This window comes from Bufo gargarizans, chromosome 1 (assembly GCF_014858855.1).
Source record: "Bufo gargarizans isolate SCDJY-AF-19 chromosome 1, ASM1485885v1, whole genome shotgun sequence".
Taxonomy (NCBI): domain Eukaryota; kingdom Metazoa; phylum Chordata; class Amphibia; order Anura; family Bufonidae; genus Bufo; species Bufo gargarizans.
In genome coordinates, this window is record NC_058080.1 from 144,570,095 (window position 1) to 144,598,025 (window position 27,931).

A 27,931-nucleotide genomic window follows, 5' to 3' on the forward strand; every position below is an offset into this window, starting at 1 on the left:
CAAATTTTACATACCATTGCATTCTTTAATAAGAAAAACCTTAAACGGAAAACCACACAGAACTAGTTTACAGAAAAATAAAATTTTATTAGAATCACATGGTATGATCTAAAAAAATCCCATAAATGTGGATACCCTCAATGAAAAAGGTCACAATTGGTCCTCTGGATGAAGCGCGTTGAAGTATAGTGTCCCGTATTGGTCCCGTATCAGGGATGCCCAACCTGCGGCCCTCCAGCTGTTGCAAAACTACAACTCCCAGCATGCCTGGACTCCATGTATCAGCCTACAACAGGGCATGGTGGGAGTTGTAGTTTTACAACAGCTGGAGGGCCACAGGTTGGGCATCACTGGTCTATATGATTTGCCAGTATTGTCTGTGCATTTTTCGGTACTTCTTTGCATTGATGCATGTTAGGTTCTGTTCAAACGTCCATTGAACATTCCTCGGCATCTGACAGACCCTGCTGACTTTTAATGGTTTCATGGGGTTTCTGTCATCGTGTTTGTTATTTCAGAGGGAATAATAACGTGGAATACTTAATTTTTCATGTCAAATATGATGTAACCTCCGGTGCAAAAGAGAACAGAGCATTAATGTGTATCTAAACTTTTACATAAAACTTAATAAAATCCATTGTACATGTGATAAAAAGAATATTTGTAATATACTTTATTTGTTTTAAGTTTTTCTTGCAAAATAGGCACCTGGCTATCGTGCTTTGGAATCTGTACACTGCCTACATCGCCAGCGGTGTACGGATCTAACTGGGGCCTCACTGGGCGCTGTGCAGGCTGGAGAACACACATCGCTGCTCCCAGGGGCGTAACTAAAGTTCTATGGGCCCCGGGGCAAACTTTGATTTGGGCCCCCCCCACTGGGCCCGACCCCCCCCTTCCCGTCATACACAGGGGACTGGCATAGCAGCAAATCCTTCATAGGGGCCCAGCCTTGGGGGCAAAATCATGAAATATATACAGAGCGGGCAAAATGGATATATATATATATATATACAGGGGGCAAGGGCAGGGTCATAACGATAGGGTCGTAATGCCCCTGCCTTTATATAAATCCATTTTGCCCCTCTGTATATATTACATGTGTCCCCTGTGTATATATTACATTTTTTGCCCACTCTGTATATATATATAAAAAAAAACACTTTACCCCTATATATGTCATGATTTTGTCCCCCAGGCCGGGCCCCTATGAAGGATTTGCTGCCATACCAGTCCCCTGTGTATTGCCACTGTGCCACACTGCCAGGTGCCCCTCTGTGAGTTAAGAAGCCAGCGGTGTTTGCACATTTACACACCTTATCTGAGAAGACTGCTCCACTCCCGTCATCCGGCGTGCGCCGCGGGCCCGGAACTGGTGAGATTACAGCAAGAAAGCAGCGCCGGATTGGTGGAGGTGTGGCCAGGGGTGGGGCAGGATGGATCGTGTAATTAACTGTGAGAGCGCAGAGCTGTGCCGCCGGTCAGGCACGACCTGACTGGCCATTATAAGATTAAACATTTTTAAATCACTCTGCGACCGCGATCGTTACCACTGGCAAAGGGGGCCCTCTGGGCCCCCCTGGCTTAGGGGCCCGGTCGCAACTGCGACCGCTGCGACCCCTATAGTTACGCCACTGGCTGCTCCGCTGTCATAGAGCTCTGCATAGCACATCATTAATGAGTTGTGCCAGGCTTTAGTGTAGTGTGCGCAGGCAGGAGCAGCAATCTGCTATGTGAGCTTCTGCCTCCTGGTAGGCTTTTAGAAGAGTGGAGGCAGGAGTATACATAGTACGTCTCTGCTCCGACCTGCGCTCGGTCCGCTGATGTGCCATGCAGAGCTTTGAGCAAGGTGAGCTGGTACGGGCAAGAGCAGCGATGTGTGCTCCTGCCTGTACAGCGCTCACTCCAGACCCAGTGAAATCCGTACACCAACACATTGATATGCCGCTAAACCTAATAATAGCTAACACTTTTTGGTCTGTACAGATCACTGTATATATATATGTATATACAATAGGTGATATCACAACTTATCTACCCCCTCCTTACCTCTGCGAAGGTCACAGAGCACGCCTAGAAAACTCTCCCATAGAGGTCAATGAGTCCCCTCCAGTCTGTTGTATCTATGGCCTATATCACAGCTCAGGCATGATGGCAGCCCCCATAACTGTTCAGGAAATAGAATACAAAATCGATCAGAAAATAAAAACAGGAGTGTGTGTCTCTATCTGATTTTAACTGGCAGAAAAATATATATATAAAGGTGACACATTGCCTTTAAATAAACCCATTTATCTTTATCTAATCTGTGATATTATGCAAAAGCGGCCACCACCCGACAGACCACATAGATAAGTCAATGGGAAGAAGATTAGTATAGAGCCTAGTTCAGCTTCGGATTGAAATTTCTTAGGCCCACCTGTGGAGATGATTCTGAAGGCCTGCCCTCATAGACTGGAAAGGGCCCCTGTGAAAAGTTTGTGGGCCCTCTGTATGTAACAGCTAATTTATTGAGAGTGAGGCGCTCATCATAGAGCTCCTTTCTAGCACGTTGTTTAGTGATGTCCCAACGTGCAGATTTGAATCTGCCAGTAACAGCTATGACAACAGGTACCGGTCCTTTACATCCAATAAAGTAGACATCAGGATACATTGGGGGTTGATAAGATGGTGCTGGACCCCTGTGCAGCTGCATATATTATGCCTGATCTTCTTCCACAGTCAGCGCCAAATAAAATGATCTTCTGCTAGACCTTAGGGGCCCTGTTTTATTAGAGCTTGGCCCACTGAAAGATCCTCTGGTGGGCTAATCCGACCCTGGTCTAGTGATGGAAATATACACGATTACAATGCTGAAGTACACTGTCAGCTCAAGGTATATATGAATATGTAAAATCATGTATAACATTACACTACAGCAATTTGTAATATCTAATAATATGAGACTTTCAACGCACATCGTGATCAATTGTGTCTATTCATCTATCACACATAGTGAATTCTTTCAGATGGGTTCCTACACTTAAAGGGGTTATCCCATGGGTAATGTAAAAAGATGAAAATCAGACATCATATAGTACATGACAATCTCTTTCTAACAAAGCTAGAACCAGCCGTGTACATCAAATGGATCCAGAGATCTCCACATTCATTGCTCTGCTAGATTTATATCAAGCTGACAGCTTGAGAGGAGTGTCTTCTCTGCTGCAGATAAGGGGGCGTGTCCATGCTCTCCCTATCACAGCTCAGGAGGTGTGTCCATGCTCTCCCTATCACAGCTCAGGAGGTTTGCCCATGCTCTACCTATCACAGCTCAGGAGGCAGTTGAAGAATGAAACTGGGCATGTGCGGCCATCTCAGTGAGCAGGTCAAAGAAATGAGATATCAAATAAACAGCAGGTGGCGTTATACAGACACATTTTATGGAATAGCTGAGCAGCAATACAAAATTTTTAATTACATGCAATTACAAAAAATTTCAGATCCAGGTGCTGGTTTGAAAACTATGGAATATTTTTCGTGGGACAACCCCTTAAAGCTAGTCATACCAGTTATATAGCTGTTAGCCAAACACTCATTCGGCTGACACTCATTGCTCCTGATCCACCATGCAGGTGTTCTGTTGTGGAGAAGGGAAAAAGTTGCTGTCAGACATCTCTGGCAATGGTTTATCTCCCCTGGGAATAAAAGGACATGCATAACTGGATATGCAGAACTGCCAAATGCCATACATAATAACCTGGGTAGAAATTGCTGTATTTACCACCGACCGAAAGCAGTTATGCTCAATGGAAACGCTGATCAAAATGAAATGCTTATATTATAGCACCCTAAAAATTTCAGTACTACATTGTAAAGTCTGTATCCATAAATACATTAGTGCTGACAGTGTGTATCTGCAATTTTGTGCCTGCAGCATTTTAATTTCAGTCACTGCGGTAAAGCACCTGTCTGTACGTTTTTATAATATTCCGAAATATGGACCAAATCCATCATATTCTGCATTATGACGATATGTCAACAAAATAAGTGCATAAATCAGCAAATCATATAGACATGAGTAATATTATCTCATAATATTATCCAGAAGCTGATAAAATGTCAAGATCAAGAATAATAAATACAAAATAAAATAATGATAATAATAGTAGGGACTAATAAATCTAGTAGAGTAATTGGAGCAATGAATGAGGAGATCTCTGGATCCATGTGAGGTACGGGGCTGGTTCTAGCTTTGTTAGAAAGAGATTGTGTCATGCAGTATATGATGTCTGATTTTCATTTTTTACATCATCATCATAGCATAACTCCTTTAACTAACTAGTAGAACATAGATGTTTGCCTAACCCTATTTATTATATGATGTGATGCATATCGTCCCAAGGGCATAAGTTCCATAGAGACAGTCCATGCAACTATGGAGCCCAAGAAAGGAGAGTGGGCCCAGCTTAGGTTGCCCCATTTTCTTATTATAATGGATGGTCAGTATCTGGGAGGGATCCCTTCTCCACATGCTCATTAAGAGAAAACGGGGGCAAGAAAGCACCAAGTCCTCTTATCTCCGATGGTTAGGGGCAGGGGCGTAACTATAGGGGAAGCAGCTGTTTTGGGGCCCTGACCTAGAAGGGGCCCATCCAGGAGGAGGAGGAGGAGGACTAAAAGATTTTGTCAGGGCCCCCTCAACAGTATTACACAATGAAATAATACACAGTGACAGTATAGACAGTGTAGAAAACGGATGGAACAGCTGCCGGGCCTGGTCTGAGAGAGCGATCTATACTAGCCACAGGAATGGAGGCGGCATGAAAGGAAGGGGTTGTGAAAAAATTACTGGGGGAGGGGGGCCCATTCAAAAAATTGCTGTGGGGCCCAGTCATTTCTAGCTACGCCACTGGTTAGGGGTGTGATAGTGTTAACTAGAAGGGTGCCCCCTCACCTATATATATAATATATATGTATGTATAGTCCATATATATTCTGCACTATTTTTGTATGATAAGGAGTCTGTCACCAGTTTCAGGCTACCTGCACACATTAATGCATTTGATGCAGATTTTCGACATGAATTTTGGCTCAGATTTCATTGCATTTCCACGCAAAATCTGCATCAAGTGATCTGAACGCTGGAATACTCCTTTAAGTTTCACATATACCATTTGAAATTGTACTGTAACTAATTAGTTACACAGTTTCACTATCTCAGCCACACAAGGCTATAAACTTTGTGTCTAAGGCTTCGTTCACATCACCGTTCAGCCTTTTGGTTCTCCTGCTCCGTTTAGGGGCAGGAAAAGAACGGATTTGGCACATAACTGAGCCGAACGGAGCCCACGGGCCCCATAGGCTATAATGGGGTCCGTTAGGTTTCCGCTCAGAAGAAGATTTTGGAGCGGAGACAAAAGCTGTGCATGCAGGACTTTTATCTCCGCTTAAAAATCTTCTTCTGAACGGAAACCTAACGGACCCCATTATAGCCTATGTGGCCCGTGGGCTCCGCTCGGCTCAGTTATGTGCCGAATCCGTCCTTTTCGTTCTCCTGCTCCTAAACAGGCTGAACGCTGATGTGAACGAAGCCTAAACTCCAACTTGTTGTTAATGGTAAACCTAAATCTAAAAGATTTAGTTTATCCGCTAATTAGAGTGTTGCTTGCCGACTCTATTAGAGTATACTTCTAACATCTACCTGAAGGGGTTTTCCAGGAGTTTAATATTGATGGCCTATCCTCAGGATAGGTCATCAGTATGTGATTGCTGGGTTTTTGACTCCCGACACCCTCACTTTTCAGCTGTATGCAGAGGCCGTGGTGCTACAGCCTCTTCCTAGGCCAAATACGTCACGTTCATTGGTCACATGGTTTATCTGCAGCTCAGTCCTATTCAAGTGAATGGGCCTACAATATACAGTACTGTGCTTGGTGAGGAGCCCAGAGTGCTGCGGCCTCTTCAAATAGCTGATCGGCAGGCATGCCAGGTGTTGTACCACCACGGATCAGATACTGATGTCTTAACTTGAGAATAGGCCATCAAAATGAAACTCCTAGAAAAACCTCTTTAAAAAGTATCAAAAATCCTGCAAGTAAATTAGTCACAAGTTTTCTTGAAAGAAAAAACACGTTCTGCAAATGTAAATCTGCGAGTCCCCCTCTAGTCAGTCACCCATTTAATATATCTGTATGTTGGAAAAATATGCTCACTATTAGGTCACCCATTGGAATAGTCGGTCAGCTCTCCCTGGCTCCTCAATGGTACTTAATAGCAGTAGTGGGGTACAGCTTCTCATACTGGTGCAAAAGGAAAGATGGGTGACAACACTGTGGGTGTGAGGAGAACAATGAAAGGACTGAGATTCTTTGGTGACTTATTTTAAAACATGTAACATATCTGTAGGATATGCCGTAAAAGTCTGAAAGTTAAGAGAAGAGGGGTCTTATGACCCCCAATGTGCTACAGAAAGCAGCTTGTGGTGCCCATATCTATGGCAGCTGTTGTGGCCCAAAGGGGGCCCTGTTCTCCGATATGCCCTAAATGTAAGTTGATAAAATACCCTTTTAACAATTGGGCTTTTATACGATTCCTATGGCATCTGCTTTTGACATGAATAATGTCTATTAATTGTTTGTCAGGCGACATGGGTCCTTGACTGTGACTTCTGCTCTGCAGTCCATAGATTGGAAGAAGGGATGCCACTTGTCATTTCAAGCACAGAGGTTACCACCCCAAGTATTCTACAGGCACATTTGCTATGCTTTTGCTATGTGTGCTGATTCTATGGTTTATGGAATTTCAATATTTTCTTCTACTGACATAATACAAATCACATTATGAAGAGCAGGTGTAATAGAATTTAGAAAGCCCCAGGGATAATCAAGTTCTTCATTGGTTACGTAATGATGTGTATTATTATGCAGCTATATTCACATGCACAATATGCCTCTTAACCTAGATTCGAGCTGTTCCTACAGCCTCTCTTGACTCCTGAAGAATTATTGAAGATGTAAGAAGAGTAAACAGTTCCTTAAATTGGATATATTGGATGCAGTCAAATGTATAGTATAAAATAATAGAATCAGACAGCTTATATAGAAAAATATAAAAAAATAAATATGGCCTGGGATATTAAAGGGGTTGTCCGGTTTCAGAGCTGAACCTGGACATACCCCCATTTTCACCCAGGCAGCCCCCATGCTATGAGCATTTCATGCTCCGATGCGCTCCTTTGCCCAATTTTGGCAAAGGAGCGCATTGTGAAGGGCTTTTTTTGTTTATGGTTTTAACACTACTAAGCAGAGGTTTCTGCCTAGCAGTGAGCCCGGTGACATCACCAGGACTAATGGGCAGGCTTTAGTGCTGCCCTAGCCTGTAAAACAGCTAGGGCAGCGCTAAAGCCCACCCATCAAAGCTGGTGACGTCACTGAATACACTACTGGGCGGAAGCCTCCATCTAGTAGTGTTAAAAACATAAACAAAAAAGCCCTTGCCCTGCGTGATCCAGCACAGGGAAGAGAGAGCATCGGGGGGGCTGGAGGGGTGAAAATGGGGGTATGCCTGGGTTTAGCTCTGAACCAGGACAACCCCTTTAAAGGGGCTGGCTCCTGAAAAGAAGCCTAACCCCCAGCTGTTGCCACCAGTAGACACTACATCCAGCAATACAATATAGCTTTACATGCCAGACATTTAATTGAATGGCTCCTTATTCTGCCAAATAGATAGGCAGTTATAACCAGGGACCCCTATCTGTGATGTGTATATGCCCTAACAGGGCAGATGGACATGATTTACAGTGGTTAGACAACTATTTAAAGCATATGTACCTACACTTTCAGATAACTTTGCAAAATAAGCTGCGATGTATGTATAGATAAATGATGGCACTATATCTGGCCATTATAGAAAAAGAGGAGTGTAGCAGCTCTCACCTGCCCTTCCTTTAGTTGTGAGCACGGACAGCCCGTGTCAGGTGCGGGCGACAATGAAGAAAAGAAGTTGAGAAAATCCAGCTCCACTTAAAAAGGAATAGGCGTTTATTCAGCTTGCGGTTAAAAACTCATCCGAGGATACAAAATAACAGTCTTGTCTAAGCTTTTCGGGCTACTAGAAACAATTCCAGCCCTTCTTCATGACACAGAAAAACATTGAGAGTGAGACCTCTTATAGGGGAGGGTGCACCTGTGTTCACTAATGTTCCCACAGGCCTGTAACCGCCCCCAGAAAGAGGTACCACACCTTCAAGTTAACTCTTCATATGAAAATCAATTTAAAGAAAAAAACGTAAATATATAACCATATGTATGCATAGAGAAAATATATGTGGCCAATAGCTATGCACAAACTATGTCATACAAAGATGTACATATATAATGGATACATGAAATATAAACTGAATATGTAACAGTATTATGCCAGAATATGATGGAATATAATGGAGATCACATTATCAGAGAATTGAGTACCGTAATACTTCCAGAAAAAAGAGGAGTTCACATATTAGATCCCTGGTATGTGAGTTATTGCTGCATGATCAGATCTAGACGTTTATTGAGCCCCTCAGGTTGACGTGTGTTCAGCGAAAAAATCCAGAAGGATTCTCTATTTAATAGTTTCCTTCTATGATCTCCTCCACGCTTAGGTAGAAAAACCTTTTCTATGCCTTGTACTACCATGTCTGATGTGTCCCCATCATGGCAGACAGCAAAATGCAGACTAGCTGCAGACACATTGCGACTGCCATGATGGGGCACATCAGAGATGTGTTTGCGTATTCTAGATTTTATAGCATTAATAGTGCAACCCACGTATTGCAGTTTACATTTAGTGCAAGTGATCAAATAGACAGCATGGGTTGTATTGCAGTTGAGATACGCTTTCATTGGAAAAACTCTGTTATTTACTGTTGAGGAAAAGGTCTTGGATTTAATCATGTGTGTGCAGCAAATGCATCTGTGGTGTCCACACTTATAACTCCCCTTGGTCCTAAGCCACACAGGTTGCGACTTTTTCTCCTCTTGATATAGACTAGGACTGACATAGTTTGCAATTGTGGGTGCCCTTCTAGCTGCACATTTAACCCCATCTGCAACTATGTCAGTCCATTGACCATCATAAGACAGGACAGGAAAATGTTTTTTTATAATATGACAAATCTGTTGGTACTCTGAACTATATTGGGTCACAAACAAATTATTCCTTGTGTCCTTGTCCTTGATATTGCAGTTTTTATTTCTGTTTTTGTCTTTACTGTTGGTGTCTGTATCAAGAGGTGGAACCTCCCTTTGCAAAGGATCTTGCTGTTTAGAGTACAGGAGGGATCCCCTTTCTATAGTGGAGACCTGAGCTATGGCATCTTTTATGTGTTTGGCACTGTAGCCTCTTTTGCCCAGTCTGTTGGAGATATATCCAGCCTCCTCCATAAAGCTATTTTTATCCGTGCAATTTCTTCTTGCACAGATTATTTCCCCCCTGGGTATATTGGCAGTTACATGTTTTGGATGACATGATGTTGCATATAATGTAGTATTGCCTGCCATAGGTTTCCTGTATGTGCAGGTGGATACCTGATTGGTGGCGGGGTCCCCCCTCAGGCGCAAATCCAAAAAAGCCACCTCCAATGTGTCGTGATGGACACTAAAGGAGATGGTCTCCACACAAGAATTGATGTAACCACAAAAGGAAGGTATGGCCGCCACATCACCCGTCCAAATCAGGATCAGGTCATCAATGTAACGGCCATACCACCTGATGTGGTGCCAAAAAGGGTGGGTGTCGATGAAGAGAAAACACCTCTCCCACCATGCCATAAAAATGTTTGCAATGGAGGGAGAGAATTTGGCCCCCATCGACACCCCCGATATCTGAAGATAAAATTTGTTATTGAACATGAAAAAATTGCGCCTGAGGAGGAAGTCCACCACCATCAGGACATATTCCTGCAATCCTGCAGTAATGTTGCCATAAGTTTGTAGAAACCAGGTTAATGATTTAATAGCCAGTTCATGGGGGATATTGGTATACAGGGACACCACGTCTGCTGTGATCCAAACACAATTCGAGGACCATTCCATATTATCAATTGTTTGCAAAACAGACGTGGTGTCCCTGAGATAACCCGGTATTAATGGAATGAGTGGCTGGAGTATAGAATCAACCCATTGTGACATTCTCTCCGAAAAGGAGCCAATGCCCGCTACAATGGGCCTAAGAGGAGGTGGAAAAACATTTTTGTGTGTTTTTGGGAGTGCATGAAACACTGGAATGATTGGGGACATGGTATAAATATACTCTGATTCTTTATTAGTTAGGAAGCCTGATTGGATTCCTAAATCCAGAATAACCCTGAGTTCCTTCTGAAAGGAGGGGAGGGGATTGTCGCTAAGAGTGACATACACTGATGTATCACTAAGCATGGATTCAATCAGGGTTCTATATAGACCACTGTCCAGCACGACAACCCCTCCCCCCTTATCAGATTGTTTGATGACAACATCAGCTCTTGTTTTAAGATCCCGGAGTGCCTCTTTTTCTTTTTTAGAAATGTTACTACAACCTCCAGAGTCAAGATTGATCTGATCATGCAGCAAAACTAGATCACGTTCCACTAAATCCTGGTATCTATCCAGTGCTGGAGATCTGGACTGAATCGGGTAAAAGTCCCGATTCTTTGTATGAAAATTCATGGACCTGTTATACAGATCCAGATCATCCAGAACTGTGTTAGATTCCTGTAACTGACAGACATGCATCATCTCTAGAAAACTCATATGCCTATTATATAAAGTATACGCAGCAGCAGATACAGTAGGATCACTATTGGACGCAACAGGGTGATCAGCGTCCCCAGCCTCCGTAGCACAAACATCATTACCACCCACCTGAAAATGCCGACGGAGAGTGAGGGCGCGAGCCAGCCTGTTGACATCCAAGAGCGTCCTGTATAGGTCAAAATGGCAGGTAGGAGAAAATGTTAAGCCTCTTTTTAGTATGCTAATATCATCCGCCGACAATATGGAAGCGGATAGATTGATTACTTCCAATTCATCCTGTCCTTTTTGTATCTTATTGGATATCGGCGGTTTGCAATGTTTTCGGCCTGCTCTCCGTTTTTTGAAGCCGCTTTGTGTGAAGCAGTCTCTTGACTCTGTGCGGTTTGCGACGATGACAGGAGAAGATCCTGTTCGGAATCGGCAGAATCCATATCTGTTGAGCTGAAAGAAACTCTTTGTTGATTATTTCTTTTCTTTTTATTGCGCATATTTTTTAGGATTGAGCGAGGTGTATTCTGTTTGGAGTCTGTCCATGTGTACACCTGGTTAGACTGATAGTCAAGCAGATCGCGGTTAAATTTCCTTTGCTTGAATTTAATAAGATCGTCCTCCATTTTTAGAAGATCATCTTTTAGCTTGTTATCCAGGTTAATAAATTCAGGATTGTCAATCTGTGTACATAGGGTTTCTTGTGTATTTTTAATATTTGCTCTGTATTCCACAAGAACTTTACTCTCATTAGTAATGATCAAGTCCATCAATTTCAGAGAACACTCTGACAAGATGCTCTCCCATTCCTGTAAAAAGGTATCCGAATATATGGTGGTGGGTTTTTTCTTTAGTCTGAGCCCTCTAGGGATCATTCCTTTATCTGTATATTTTTTCAAGGAAGTAAGATCCCACCAGGTTCGGAGCTCTCTAGACATGAGATTTTCAAGTGAAGACATCGACATGATAAGTTGTATGTTTTCCTGGATGGATTTGTTAGGTGCATCATAGATAGCATTCATTCGCTGTAATCTATCTTCATCGTCCTCTAAGGGACGCAGCGACACATGTGCCATAGCAGAAAGCACCCTTATGGAAAACCGCTTAATGAAGCTGAGGCAGGGAGTGCAAGCAATCCTGACTGTGGGTTATATAGAAAAAGAGGAGTGTAGCAGCTCTCACCTGCCCTTCCTTTAGTTGTGAGCACGGACAGCCCGTGTCAGGTGCGGGCGACAATGAAGAAAAGAAGTTGAGAAAATCCAGCTCCACTTAAAAAGGAATAGGCGTTTATTCAGCTTGCGGTTAAAAACTCATCCGAGGATACAAAATAACAGTCTTGTCTAAGCTTTTCGGGCTACTAGAAACAATTCCAGCCCTTCTTCTGTGTCATGAAGAAGGGCTGGAATTGTTTCTAGTAGCCCGAAAAGCATTTTTATGGCATGGTGGGAGAGGTGTTTTCTCTTCATCGACACCCACCCTTTTTGGCACCACATCAGGTGGTATGGCCGTTACATTGATGACCTGATCCTGATTTGGACGGGTGATGTGGCGGCCATACCTTCCTTTTGTGGTTACATCAATTCTTGTGTGGAGACCATCTCCTTTAGTGTCCATCACGACACATTGGAGGTGGCTTTTTTGGATTTGCGCCTGAGGGGGGACCCCGCCACCAATCAGGTATCCACCTGCACATACAGGAAACCTATGGCAGGCAATACTACATTATATGCAACATCATGTCATCCAAAACATGTAACTGCCAATATACCCAGGGGGGAAATAATCTGTGCAAGAAGAAATTGCACGGATAAAAATAGCTTTATGGAGGAGGCTGGATATATCTCCAACAGACTGGGCAAAAGAGGCTACAGTGCCAAACACATAAAAGATGCCATAGCTCAGGTCTCCACTATAGAAAGGGGATCCCTCCTGTACTCTAAACAGCAAGATCCTTTGCAAAGGGAGGTTCCACCTCTTGATACAGACACCAACAGTAAAGACAAAAACAGAAATAAAAACTGCAATATCAAGGACAAGGACACAAGGAATAATTTGTTTGTGACCCAATATAGTTCAGAGTACCAACAGATTTGTCATATTATAAAAAAACATTTTCCTGTCCTGTCTTATGATGGTCAATGGACTGACATAGTTGCAGATGGGGTTAAATGTGCAGCTAGAAGGGCACCCACAATTGCAAACTATGTCAGTCCTAGTCTATATCAAGAGGAGAAAAAGTCGCAACCTGTGTGGCTTAGGACCAAGGGGAGTTATAAGTGTGGACACCACAGATGCATTTGCTGCACACACATGATTAAATCCAAGACCTTTTCCTCAACAGTAAATAACAGAGTTTTTCCTATGAAAGCGTATCTCAACTGCAATACAACCCATGCTGTCTATTTGATCACTTGCACTAAATGTAAACTGCAATACGTGGGTTGCACTATTAATGCTATAAAATCTAGAATACGCAAACACATCTCTGATGTGCCCCATCATGGCAGTCGCAATGTGTCTGCAGCTAGTCTGCATTTTGCTGTCTGCCATGATGGGGACACATCAGACATGGTAGTACAAGGTATAGAAAAGGTTTTTCTACCTAAGCGTGGAGGAGATTATAGAAGGAAACTATTAAATAGAGAATCCTTCTGGATTTTTTCGCTGAACACACGTCAACCTGAGGGGCTCAATAAACGTCTAGATCTGATCATGCAGCAATAACTCACATACCAGGGATCTGATATGTGAACTCCTCTTTTTTCTGGAAGTATTACGGTACTCAATTCTCTGATAATGTGATCTCCATTATATTCCATCATATTCTGGCATAATACTGTTACATATTCAGTTTATATTTCATGTATCCATTATATATGTACATCTTTGTATGACATAGTTTGTGCATAGCTATTGGCCACATATATTTTCTCTATGCATACATATGGTTATATATTTACGTTTTTTTCTTTAAATTGATTTTCATATGAAGAGTTAACTTGAAGGTGTGGTACCTCTTTCTGGGGGCGGTTACAGGCCTGTGGGAACATTAGTGAACACAGGTGCACCCTCCCCTATAAGAGGTCTCACTCTCAATGTTTTTCTGTGTCATGAAGAAGGCCTGGAATTGTTTCTAGTAGCCCGAAAAGCTTAGACAAGACTGTTATTTTGTATCCTCGGATGAGTTTTTAACCGCAAGCTGAATAAATGCCTATTCCTTTTTAAGTGGAGCTGGATTTTCTCAACTTCTTTTCTTTATATCTGGCCATTGTATGACTTGTATCTGGAATTTTTAGCAACTTTACTCTGTGCTGGTGCCATCTCTAATTCTCAGTTTTCTCTGAGCTGGTAGGTGCAGACTAGCTGCTGTGATGTTTCCTATAGACTACACAGAGAAAAAACAGGAGATTCAGCCGCCTAGCTTTCTTTCAGTGAGACTCACCATATAGCGAAGCACTAAGCGGTATAGATGTTAATAAATCACTTGAGTTTTTGAGATGTTTGTCTCACTCTGCAGCTCACTCCCCCTCCATAGTCTTCTATAGGATGATGTAATCTGATTGTAAACTCTCGTGAGCAGGGCCCTCATTTCTATTGTCCTAGTCTATTTAAATACTTAAATATTACTTTATTATAAATATATTCTTAAATACCTTTCATTTTATACACTAAACATAACTATTAACGCAACACTTTCAGTTTTGCTCCCATTTTGCATGAGCTGAACTCAAAGATCTGAAACATTTTCTACATACACGAAAGATCCATTACTCTCAAATATCGTTCACAAATCTGTCTAAATCTGTGTTAGTGAGCACTTCTCCTTTGCCGAGATAATCCATCCCACCTCACAGGTGTGGCATATCAAGGTGCTGATTAGACAGCATGAATATTGCACAGGTGTGCCTTAGACTGCCCACAATAAAAGTCCACTCTGAAATGTACACAGTTTTGCCTTACTTTTTGTTAGGGGGGGGGGGGGGGGGAGAAGGGTCAGTAAACCAGTCAGTATCTGGTGTGGCCACCATTTGCTTCACGCAGTGCAACACATCTCTGTCGCATAGAGTTGATCAGGTTGTTGATTGTGGCCTGTGGAATGTTGGTCCACTCCTCTTAAATAGCTGTGCGACGTTACAGAATTTTGGCAGGAACTGGAACACGCTGTCGTATACGCCAATCCAGAGGATCCCAAACATGCTCAATGGGTGACATGTCCGGTGAGTATGCTGGCCATGCAAGAACTGGGATGTTTCAGCTTCCAGGAATTGTGTACAGATCCTTGCCATATGGGGCTGTGCATTGTCATGCTGCAACATGAGGTGACGGTCGTGGATGAATGACACAACAATGGGCCTCAGGATCTCGTCACGGTATCTCTGTGCATTCAAAATGCCATCAATAAAATGCACCTGTGTTTGTTGTCCATAACATACGCCTGCCCATAACAACCCCACCGCCGACATGGGCCACTCGATCCACAACGTTGACGTCAGCAAACCGCTCACCCAAACGACGCCACATACGCTGTCTGCCATATGCCCTGAACAGTGAAAACCGGGACTCATCCGTGAACAGAAAGCCTCTCCAACGTGCAAAATGCCATTGAATGTGAGCATTTGCCCACTCAAGTCGGTTACGACGACGAACTGCAGTCAGGTCCAGACCCCGATGAGGACGATGAGCATGCAGATGAGCTTCCCTGAGACGGTTTCTGACAGTTTGTGCAGAAATTCTTTGGTTATGCAAACCGTTTGTTGCAGTAGCTGTCCGGGTGGCTGGTCTCAGACGATCATGGAGGTGAACATGCTGGATGTGGAGGTCCTGGACTGGTGTGGTTACACGTGGTCTGCTTTTGTGAGGCCGGTTGGATGTACTGCCAAATTCTCTGAAACGGCTTTGGAGATGGCTTATGGTAGAGAAATGAACATTCATTGCATGGGCAACAGCTCTGATAGACATTCCTGCAGTCAGCATGCCAATTGCACGCTCCCTTAAACGTGACATCTGTGGCATTGTGATGTGTGATCAAACTGCACATTTCAGAGTGGACTTTTATTGTGGGCAGTCTAAGGCACACCTGTGCAATATTCATGCTGTCTAATCAGCACCTTGATATGCCACACCTGTGAGGTGGGATGGATTATCTCGGCAAAGGAGAAGTGCTCACTAACACAGATTTAGACAGATTTGTGAACAATATTTGAGAGTAATGGGTCTTTTGTGTATGTAGAAAACGTTTCAGATCTTTGAGTTCAGCTCATACAAAATGAGAGCAAAACCGAAAGTGTTGCATTTATATTTTTGTTCAGTGTATAATGGCTTGTTTTGTCTAGGGAGCAATGATTAGGAGAAACAAAATGGCCGCTGTCCCATTAGTTCACACAAAACCTGTCCTGATCACACATGAGGACAAGTTACTTTACAACACTGAGGTAAAGAGCTGCCTCCTCCTCCTCTCTACTTGTCAGGGATTATGATCCTGAATACAGATGATAAGAACTTTAGCTGAATCTCTGGGAAATTTAGTTCATGAGGAGACATGAAGTACAGAGAGGACGGAAAGGACAGGCTTTGGTAATGTGGGGCTGTAGTGATGGAGACTGTAAACAAGTGCTGCTGCTCATTAGCCACACCTCACGCTCCTCTCATGTCTCCTTATCTTCTCCATTCCCACAGAGATTCACCTGTATTCAGGATCATGATTTCTGACAAGCAGAGGCGAGGATGAGGCAGTACTATGGCTCATTGTGGTGAAGTAACTTGTCCTCCTGTGTGATTAGGACAGGTTTCGTGTGTACTGATAGCACGGCGGCCATTTTATTTCTCCTAATGATTGCTCCCTAGACAAAACAAGCCATTTTAAGTAATGAAAGGTATTTGTGAATATATTTATTATAAAATAATATTTAAGTATTTTAATTTTTTTTATTCCTGGAGAACCCCTTTAAGTCAGTCCTGGTTTCTCAAGACAAATTCATCATAGAATTCAGAGTGACTCTTACGTTAGGAAAAGTGCAGTTAACTGGAGAACAAGGCATTTATGCCATTCTCTCATATTTTATTTAGTAAAATGAATTGGACTACTTTGTTACACACGTGTTGTTATTCTCTAATACCTTCTAGGATGGTTGTCCTCAATGATCTATCACAAATACAAAATTCACATTCCTCATTAGACCCCAGCATTGGCACATATTGCTAATTAGGAGGATACTGTGCATTGTCATAGAAACAAGGCTGCGGCATAAGCATAATTACGTATTCCTGATTTTCAGAACAAATCAATCTCTTATCATTACTTGAGTAATTACCCTGTATTAGTTTAGCTTTTTAACAGAGATTGCTTGGCAAGCAACCAAGAATGACAGTAGATAATTTATTATGTCGCCCTTTTCCTGAGCATTGCAGTCTCCAATTTGATTACATTTCAACCTTTTATAAACTAAGCCAGCTACTGGCATTTGCAAACACCATGTGGACCTTCTCACAGTCATCCTGAGGAGCATTTATTTCACAAATCCTAAAATCTGGTCCAATCAGTAAAGTCTAATTGTATATCAAGAGAATGGGACTGTACTCTGCTGAAGAGGACATGGCGAGATAAGTTACTAAAATTCATCTGTGACTTGTCCCCTTTTTTTGCGGCCCGTAGGCGGAAGCATTCACTTCAATGGGGCTGCAAAAAAACAAATAGAAATAACTCTGTGTGCATTCAGTGTCCGTATGTCCGCGCGGCCGAACATGTCCTATTATTGTTCGCATTACGGACAAGGATAGGACTGTTCTATTAGGGGTCAGACGCTCTGGTCTACGTGGCTGGTATCCCAGTTTTGTGGGTCTGCAATTTGCGGACTGCAAAACATCTAATGGTCATGTGCATGAGGCCTAAGACTGGAGGTACAATATAGACCCATAGTACATGATTCCATAATACAGCAGGGTGCATGGGCCTTTAAAGGGGTTCTCGGGGATTTATACATTGCTGGCCTATCCTTTTGAGACCTGCAATGATTTCGGGACCCCCAACGATCACACCTCTGTGTACTGGGTGCAGCTGGTTACTGCAGCACTTCTCCTGATGGAAGATAACCAAGTACAAGCGCTTGGCCACCTCTGGCAGCTTCATAGAGTTGAATGGAGTGGCTGCTCCATTCAAACAGGGCAACCCAAGCTCCATTTCCGGTGATCGCTGAGACAGACAGATATCTCTTATCCTATGTCTTGGGACAACCCCTTTAAATACAACTAATACAATGCGGAGGGGCCAGACCAGGGGCGGATTGGACATATACCTTACAGGGAAATTTCCCGGTGGGCCGATGCGCAGGGGGCCGCCTGGGCTCTTCTCACAGCCGGACAGTGGATGTTTTTGGGGGATGTATTTTGTGATGGACTGTGGTATTTGGCTCTATTGGGGTGATATAATGTGCCACAATATGGTATTGCTGACCCTGCCTTCCATCAATCTGGACCCAACTACAAAACGGGGCCACTTTTAGTATTTTTTCCAGGTCCACTTTAAGTTCCCAGTCCGCCCCTGGGCCAGACCTGCCCCTTCAGTGGTAGCATTGTAAGTTTGGGATAAGTGAGTTTATCGAATGTTGTACAATATTTAAAGAGATAACTGACTCACATAGCTATGAAAGAACAGTACGGCAGGTATTTGGAGTAGGGGTCCATTCGCTCATGATCCTGTTTATTACAGGAGAATAAAGAGGTAGAAATAATCTGAAAAAAATCAGTCGTATGTGAGTGGTACCCGCCCATAGCTGGCAAGCACTGGTGCTTTCTAGTCACACACCTTCTATGAGAACATTATCTAGTTACCTCTGAGATATTAGAGGATGTTCTCCACCCTGGTGTGACATGCATTAGCAATAATCAATCAATGTACCATATATCGCCATAAAGCAAGTGCTGAAATAAGGCGACAAGCAAACAGAGTACAACTAGTGTGACTAAGAGCTTTTTTATCTTTTAGTATATGTGGCCATATAAATACAGTATTTGATCTTCACTCAAACAGGATACAGAGGTGATGTAATCAACACAAATCAATAACTTACTGTATATAAAATACAGAGACGCCATTTCCTAGTCTCCAAGTGACTGCACCTTGGATGTAGTACCGGGTATTGAGGAAATGTAGTACTCGTCCAAAATAATACTATGATATGTAAATGCTATCGTGCTCCCATATATACCCTTTACTAATGAATATCATCCCTGCCAGTGATCGATTTCATACATTCAGTACTGGCTTTGTTCACTTACAAAGTCACGGAAAATAATGCACTAAAACAAAAGATGCAAACATAATATATGGACTAAACATCTATTGTTTTAGTGCATTATTTTCCATGACTTTATAAATGTAGCCTTGTTTTGAATTTTTTTTCCAGTAATTTTCTTTGTTCACTTACAGCCATATACACAGGGAGAAAATATATAGGCACACGACCGTCTGTATTTTCCAGTCCGCAAATTGCGGATCCAAGTCTACAGGTCTGTGTTACAGCCGCATTTTTTGCGGACCTGTTGACTTCAGTGGGTCCGTGGTCCACATTTTGCGGGCAAGTATAGGACAATGTTCTATCGTTTTTCAGAACTGACTTACAGATGCAGAAAGCACACAGATGACACCCTTACATGGGGCAGCAATGATCAGGAATGAGCGGTCATTTGCCTGACCAAATATTTTCTTTTGTTTACTACCTTAGGGCTTTTACTATTCTCAGTTGTAGCTAATATATTTTTATTATGGTTTCTATTGTAACATAGTTGACTGAATTAATATTATGTAGGAAATAACTTTTTAATTATCCCATGAAGAGCTATGCCAGCCGTGTACATTGACTAATGCAATGTATTTACTGCAGTTTCTGAAACCTCTGTATAGATAACACAAAATCCACCATTCACAATAGGTGATGAGAAAAGGGGAAAGGTCTGGTACCGTGTTAGCCAATAGAAAACTAGTTTAGTGCTCTCATTAAAAGAAACAAAATAAGAGTATTGCAGGTTTGATACCTTTAAATGGCTAACAAAAATAGAAGTAAGGCCTCATGCACACGACCGTTTATTTTTTTGCGGTCCGCAAACCGCGGATACGCAAAAAACGGAAGCCACCCGTGTGCCTTCTGCCATTTGTGGAACGGAACGGGCGGCCGTCAATATTAATGCCTATTCTTGTCCGCAAAGCGCGGACAAGAATAGGACATGTTATGTTTATTTAGCGGGGCTGTGGAATGGAGCAACAGATGTGGACAACACACGGAGTGCTGTCCGCATCTTTTGCAGCCCCATTGAAGTGAATGGGTCCGCATTCGAGCCGCCAAAACGGCGGCTCGGATGCAGACCCAAACAACGGCTGCGTGCATGAGGCCTAATGATGTTACATAGCGAGCTTTCGAGACATCACCAGTCCCTTCATCAGATATATGAAGAAACAGCAATATACACTCACCTAAAGAATTATTAGGAACACCATACTAATACGGTGTTGGACCCCCCTTTTGCCTTCAGAACTGCCTTAATTCTACGTGGCATTGATTCCACAAGGTGCTGATAGCATTCTTTAGAAATGTTGGCCCATATTGATAGGATAGCATCTTGCAGTTGATGGAGATTTGAGGGATGCACATCCAGGGCACGAAGCTCCCGTTCCACCACATCCCAAAGATGCTCTATTGGGTGGAGATCTGGTGACTGTGGGGCCATTTTAGTACAGTGAACTCATTGTCATGTTCAAGAAACCATTTTTCCAGTCTTCAACAGTCCAATTTTGGTGAGCTCGTGCAAATTGTAGCCTCTTTTTCCTATTTGTAGTGGAGATGAGTGGTACCCGGTGGGGTCTTCTCCTGTTGTAGCCCATCCGCCTCAAGGTTGTGCGTGTTTTGGCTTCACAAATGCTTTGCTGCATACCACGGTTGTAACGAGTGGTTATTTCAGTCAACGTTGCTCTTCTATCAGCTTGAATCAGTCGGCCCATTCTCCTCTGACCTCTAGCATCAACAAGGCATTTTCGCCCACAGGACTGCCGCATACTGGATGTTTTTCCCTTTTCACACCATTCTTTGTAAACCCTAGAAATGGTTGTGTGTGAAAATCCCAGTAACTGAGCAGATTGTGAAATACTCAGACCGGCCCGTCTGGCACCAACAGCCATGCCACGCTCAAAATTGCTTAAATCACATTTCTTTCCCATTCTGACATTCAGTTTGGAGTTCAAGAGATTGTCTTGACCAGGACCACAACCCTACATGCATTGAAGCAACTGCCATGTGATTGGTTGACTAGATAATCACATTAATGAGAAATAGAACAGGTGTTCCTAATAATTCTTTAGGTGAGTGTATATACAATAAGAACAGAGACATGGGGGGGAATGAATGGACATTTGAAAAATAACAGAACAACATATTAAAGATCTTGAGAAGGAGTCCTTAATTGTCTTACAGATAAGGGGTGTGAAAGTTTTATGGTCTCTAAATTGATGTTATCTCAGAGACCTGGTGCCCCGACTATGTCTATAGAAGACTCTTTAGAGCTTGTAGTGTGTCATAAATCTAAAGAATCATTGTATGCTAGCGATGTACAGGTGAAACTCGAAAAATTAGAATATTGTGCAAAAGTCCATTTATTTCCGTAATGCAAATTAAAAGGAATTGCATTAATGCAGCTTAAAATTGGAATTTTGTGAAAAGGTTCAATATTCTAGGCTCAAAGTGTCAGACTCTAGTCAGCTAATGAATCCATACCCCCTGAGCAAAGGGGACCTCAAAATTGTGACTTTGGGGTTTCATAAGCTGTAAGCCATAATCATCCAAATTATACCAAATAAAGACTTGAAATATCTCTCTCTGCATGTAATGAGTCTCTCTCATATGTTAGTTTCACCTTTTAAGGCTACTTTCACACTAGCGTTCGGGCGGATCCGTTCTGAACGGATCCGCTCATAATAATGCAGACGGAGGCTCCGTTCAGAACGGATCCGTCTGCATTATATTAGCTAAAAAAAGCTAAGTGTGAAAATAGCCTCGGACGGATCCGTCCAGACTTTCAATGTAAAGTCAATGGGGGACGGATCCGCCTGAAGATTGAGCCACAGGGTGACATCTTCAAACGGATCCGTCCCCATTGACTTACATTGTAAGTCTGGGCGGATCCGCACGCCTCCGCACGGCCAGGCGGACACCCGAACGCTGCAAGCAGCGTTCAGCTGTCCGCCTGTCCGTGCGGAGGCGAGCGGAGCGGAGGCTGAACGCCGCCAGACTGATGCAGTCTGAGCGGATCCGCTCCATTCAGACTGCATCAGGGCTGGACGGCTGCGTTCGGGTCCGCTCGTGAGCCCCTTCAAACGGAGCTCACGAACGGACCAGCGAACGCTAGTGTGAAAGCAGCCTAAGTTGCATTACTGAAATAAATTAACTTTGCAAGATTTTCACCTGTATACACATATGCTTACTTTCACCTAATAAAAGGTGAGTTAGGCTACTTTCACACTTGCGGTAGAGAGATCCGACAAGCAGTTACGTCGCCGGAACTGCCTGCCGGATCAGGCAAAATGCATGCTAACTGATGGCATTAGTAAGACTGATCAGGATCCTGATCAGTCTTAAAAATGTCTGATCAGACGAAAAAATGCATTGAAATGCCGGATCCGTCTTTCCGGTGTCATCCGGCAAAACGGATCCGGAATTAATTTTTTTCACCTTTTTTTCAGTCTGCACATGCGCAGAACGGAAGGACGGATCCGGCATTCCGGTATTCTGAATGCCGGAACCGGCACTAATACATACCTATGGGAAAAAATGCCGGATCCGGCATTCAGGCAAGTCTTCCGTTTTTTTTTGCCGGAGATAAAACCGTAGCATGCTGCGGTTTTCTCTTTTGCCTGATCAGTCAAAACGACTGAACTGAAGACATCCTGATGCATCCTGAACGGATTACTCTCCAGTCACAATGCATGGGGATAAAACTGATCCGCTGTTTTCCGGTATAGAGCCCCTGTGACGGAACTCTATGCCGGAAAAGAAAAACGCAAGTGTGAAAGTACCCTTACCACATAATTTACATTTGACTTTAGGTTTAGGCCTCTTTCACACTACCGTATGGCTATTTCAGTGTTTTGCGGTCTGTTTTTCACGGATCAGTTGTTCTGTTTTTTGTTTCCGTTGTGTTTCCGTTTCCGTTCCGTTTTTCCATATGGCATATACAGTATACAGTAATTACATAGAAAAAATTGGGCTGGGCATAACATTTTTAATAGATGGTTCCGCAAAAATGGAACGTATACGGAAGACATATGGATGCATTTTCGTATGTGTTCCGTTTTTTTTTGCGGACCCATTGACTTGAATGGAGCCACGGAACGTGATTTGCGGGCAATAATAGGACATGTTCTATCTTTCAACGGAACGGGAAAATGGAAATATGGAAACGGAATGCATACGGAGTACATTTCATTTTTTTTTTTGCGGAACCATTGAAATGAATGGTTCCGTATATGGACCATATATGGAACGCAAAAAACAGCCCGCAAAACAGAAGAAAAAAACGGAAGTGTGAAAGAGGCCTATTAAGGCTCTATTCACACGTCCGCAACGTGTTTTGCGGATCCACAAAACACGGACCGCACATTGCCGGCACTAATAGAATATGCCTGTTTTTGTCCGCAATTGCGGACAAGAATAGGACATGTTCTATTTTTTTTGCGGAATGATGAGCTGCCCCATAGAAATGAATGCGGGAACAAAATTGCGGCCGTGTGAATGGAGCCTAAATCTGTACATTCGCCTGATAGCATTGACATCTCTAGTGCCGAAAATAACTGACGAAGTTAACTAGTCACACTTACTATTCCTGTTTGCCTGACTAGTACTTCCTATTTATGCTTAAATATCTTCCTAACCTTTTCTCTTATAGACGTCATTTAGCATTGGTATAATGACAGATTTCGCGCTACTCCTTTTCCTGCTCAGTGTACGCATCGAAAAATATTGCTGAATACATTTACCAGGACAAGAAAGGCTGCATTCAGTAGATATAATAAGGAGACATAATACATACCTGCCAAATGTTAATTACTCCTTACTACACAGGTTCTTTGCATTGTATTAGTGTATTTTTACACATTGTGTTCTCAGAGATGGTGAACGGCTCATCGTGTAGCAGCTACCGGTAATAGCCTGTTGATTAAGGCCCATATAAGTCACAGCATTAAAGAAATATCAGAATTACCGGAAGCTGAAGGCACGTAACAGCGAATAATAAAACACCGCAAGAAATAACAATATGAAATTTCTGGAAACAGAATTGTGGAAGGGCAATAATAACTTTCCTAGTGGAGTCTGGTTCAAGTGCTATACAAGGGCAACCAATGATGATTTTCTATATGTGACAATAGTATACACGCTAGGATCTATAAACACGAAAATGAACCATTTGTAAGTATTGTGAGACAAATCCATGGAGTCCAGGAGTCCCTCTCCTGACATGTCTGTAATAGCAACTTCCTGCATTCCCCATGTAATAACAATTCTGGAGCATCTATTCTTATGACTCCATGTTGTGTCATTCCTCTATTATTCCTTCCAGAAGTTATTGATGAATTGCCAGACGTTTCCAGTGAAGGTCCAGCTGGGTGTTACCGGAGGGGGGGGGGGGGGGAGAGGGTCTAACATTATCCAATCAGTGCTGCCAGTGTCAGACCATGTAGGGACACCTACCCCCATCAACTGGCAACATCCAGTTGGACTTTTATTGCAGACTGTTTGCAACTAATTAATAGTAGGCATAATAAAGGAATCATAAGAATAGATGCTCTGGAATTTCTACTACATGGGGAATACAAGTAGGTACTAAAACATGTATGGAGATGGGACAGGTACTCCTTAAACTCTATATATACATGCATCATCAAGACCTTACATGCCATAAAGTCTGGTAGTGACAGCAAGTTCTGTCTCCCCTATAGCAATAGTCTCCAATGCGTGACTCTCCAGTCAGATTACAGCTTGCAGCATGCTGGAAGTTAAAGTTTCATAATAGCTGGACAGCCACCAGTTTGAGATTGTTAACAGGTGTATGTATATACATCTACTTATCTGCCTGAATCATGCTTGTATGAGAAAAGAAGGACAGGACTGCTTTCTTTCAGAAGCAGCACCACTAGTGTGTATAGGTTGTGCTTGATATGGCAGTACAGCCACATTGATGTAAATGGGTTGACCTGCCATGGCCATGGACAAGACTGGAGGAAAGCTGTTTTGTATTTCTACTCTGTTATAAAAAAAAACAATGGACACAAAACAAGTTGCATTGCTCTTCAATGTATCAGATGGTTCATTTCATTGTGTAACATGTCAGTGGAACTGTGACCGATTGCTGTGGGCAAAGCAAGAATTGTCATTTCCAGTCATTGCTAGGCATAAACTCTCATTTGTTGGACTATGGAGTAGTGACATTTTCTGTTTAAAATCCTTTTAGTTTTGGAGAACCATTAAGATTGCTTCCTTGTTTCTTAAAGGGTATGTCCATCTTTGAACAACATTTTCTAGTTTATTTTTTTAAAATAATCCACATAAACCGAAAGGCAACTGCTTCATAAATTTCAATACTTAAAGGATATGGACATCTTTTTTTTTTTTTTTATTGTATTTATCTTGGGTTAAAAATATTTTTCGGATTGGTCTTAAAAATTTTCAGCAGCTTTTAGTTTTGGCTCTGCTGTTCTTTCTGAAATCCATCAGAGACCAGCGCTGGCTCAATCTGTAGCTACTTTACATCTGACGCACATATCTCAGGCTTTTTAGGACTATTCCAGGATTTTCCTGCAGGCGGCTTATCGCTAGATGGAGATGTGTAGTTCTGCCACCAGAACTGCTCAGGAACGGCTGATGTGGGGTGTTGGACCTTGATGGCCTATCCTGAGTATAGGCCATCAATATTAAAATCCTGGAAACCCTTTTAAGTAGAGGACTTTTTTATGTTATGTCCAATCGAATGCTATTATATAGATAGTGAGGGTCCCGGCAGTCAGATCCCCATTAATTAGTAAGTGGGGGCACATCCTAGCAATGGGCCAGTGGGGGGGAAAAAACACATGTCTGCAGTGTGTGAACAACTCCTTAGTGCTCACACAAAACCCAGTGTTTAAGGAATTTAGGTCAAATGTGTCTCAATAAAGCTAACGCCCTAATGATGAGAAAACATTGACTTGCCATGGACACACTGCTGGGATGCTGCCACATTGCTGATCTACCAGGAGCTAAAATATACACTAAATTATAATTCTGTGGGTAACTGGTTTCTAGTTAATATTTTTTTTTATTTTTTGCCCATTTACTTCTCTAATTCAGTGATATGGATTAAACACATAAGATATGGACAGTAACATGGTATGGGGTGTCCTTCAGGATTGTACTATTGTAAGCAGAAGCCGGTAAGCAGTATCCCATGTCTACATGCTTTGAATGTCAGCGGGTTTTTGCACCATATGGCAATGCCGTTTTTATGTACCTGTTCCAGGTTCCTCACCAATAGCATGGGAACAAGAGCCTTTTCTCATGACAGTATATTCATACCGGATGGGCAGGTTGAAGATGAACAAGAAACTCAGGCTACACCACAAGACCACAGTGTGGGGAAAGTGAAGTCTCTCCAGGTAAGGGCAGAAACTCAGTGTAAACTATTCCAAAAATGTCATTTTCTTCTACAGTGAAATGCTAAAGGGGAACGGTCAACTACTTGCATCCATCTTGTAATAACAATTCTGGGTGTTACCAGTTGGGGGGGTGTCCCTGCACAGTCTGACATTATCCAAGGACACACCTCTAACTGGTAACCCCCATCTGGACCTTCATTGCAAACTGCTAGCGATTCATTTATAAGTTCTAGCAGGAATAATAAAGGAAGGGCACAACATAGAGCCATAAGAATAGATGCTCCAAAATTGTTATTATATGGGGAATGCAAGTAGTTACTAAACCAAACACATCAGGAAAGGGAACACATCCTCTTTCAGTGTTTTCAAAGAACCAAAAAGAATAATGTCAATCAATTATTTGCTAGGAAAAATTGAAATGGTTCTAAATCCCTAATCGGACTGAACACAGTCATGTCTGTGGTAGTTGTAGTCTTGTGGACATACCACTACAGCATGAACGGACACTAAGCTGCCACCAGGATGCTGTTTGGCTCCGTTTGCAATATTTCCATATTAGTGTGCTGATTCTAAATATTTATATTACATTCATTCTATATTATATTACACTTTAGCAACAATTGGGAAAGAATATTCGGTTTGGACAACCACCGCCAGCCAATGTTCCGCTGAAGAGGATGCAAGATTTGGGGGCTACACTGGAGGAAACACAGAACAGTAGCATGGATAGCCTAGGGGAACATGATGTGGGATGTCTCAGTAGTGGCAGTAAGGTAAGACGATGGGACTGTGTTAAAATTGTAAACCTAAACATTGCGAAAGACTGTAACAAAGAAAATATATTAATGTGTGATAGGAACCGTAAATATGTTTGTACTCACCTGGCGGGGTGGATCTGCAAATTGCTTTTCTGGTAAATCAGATCTTAAGCAACATGGATAGGCGGCACGGCTGCAGTAGAGCAAGAAAGACAGGTATAGCAGAGCAGAGGAGCCAATGTTGCAGAGCAGTAGACCTGAGGCAGCAATTCTGTAGATTTGAGGCAGCAGGGTTGAAAAAGAGACTAATGTAGCAATTGACTGAAGGCGAGTGAGTTGCATGGGAGATCGGCATAGCATGGTTGTAGCAGTGTTATCTTGATGACCAGTGTAGCAGAGTTGTAGCAGCATACAAAAGGCCAGTAAAGTGATGTGATGTAGCTGAATTCTATCACTTTACTGGAGACCAGTATAGCAACTGGAGCCTGGTATAGCAGAATGATGTAGCACAGTTGGGCAGCTGGGTGCTGGGGTGCCATTAACCAACATCAAGTCTGAGGCGGGTTTAATAACCTGGCAGGATGACTTAATTCCCGTCCACCAGGTTTCTGTGACAGTCCGACAGGATTAGAAACTGAGCCGGACAGATGAAGGGAGTGAGGAAGTCTGTGAGGAAGCATCTGGGACTGGTGAGTAACAATGTCTTCTAAGACCTAGAATGTCCTAGATATTAGATAGCTGATAGCAAAAAGGTACTAGAG

General features: G+C 42.6%; 1 protein-coding gene and 1 long non-coding RNA gene across 4 annotated transcripts in view; one reads left to right on the plus strand and one right to left on the minus strand.

Annotated features, from left to right (window-relative positions):
* The window catches only part of CRACD (capping protein inhibiting regulator of actin dynamics), a 55,299-nt gene that overhangs the window by 2,376 nt on the left and 24,992 nt on the right, over positions 1 to 27,931 (plus strand). Inside the window, exons 1-3 of one of the 3 annotated variants that reach the window (XM_044299444.1) lie at positions 26,022 to 26,190; positions 26,277 to 26,412; positions 27,027 to 27,185. In XM_044299444.1, coding sequence (XP_044155379.1) covers positions 26,132 to 26,190; positions 26,277 to 26,412; positions 27,027 to 27,185 — 354 coding nt within the window. In that variant the 5' untranslated portion in view covers positions 26,022 to 26,131. Of the gene's footprint in view, positions 1 to 26,021; positions 26,191 to 26,276; positions 26,413 to 27,026; positions 27,186 to 27,401; positions 27,860 to 27,931 lie in introns of those variants that run through there. The other 2 variants (XM_044299451.1, XM_044299455.1) reach the window with 2 other exon arrangements.
* On the minus strand, positions 32 to 27,423 carry LOC122941961. The gene is made up of 4 exons (XR_006390533.1): positions 27,294 to 27,423; positions 23,817 to 23,935; positions 2,050 to 2,167; positions 32 to 569 (listed from the first exon to the last, which is right to left on the minus strand). It is a non-coding gene; the product is annotated as an uncharacterized LOC122941961 (long non-coding RNA).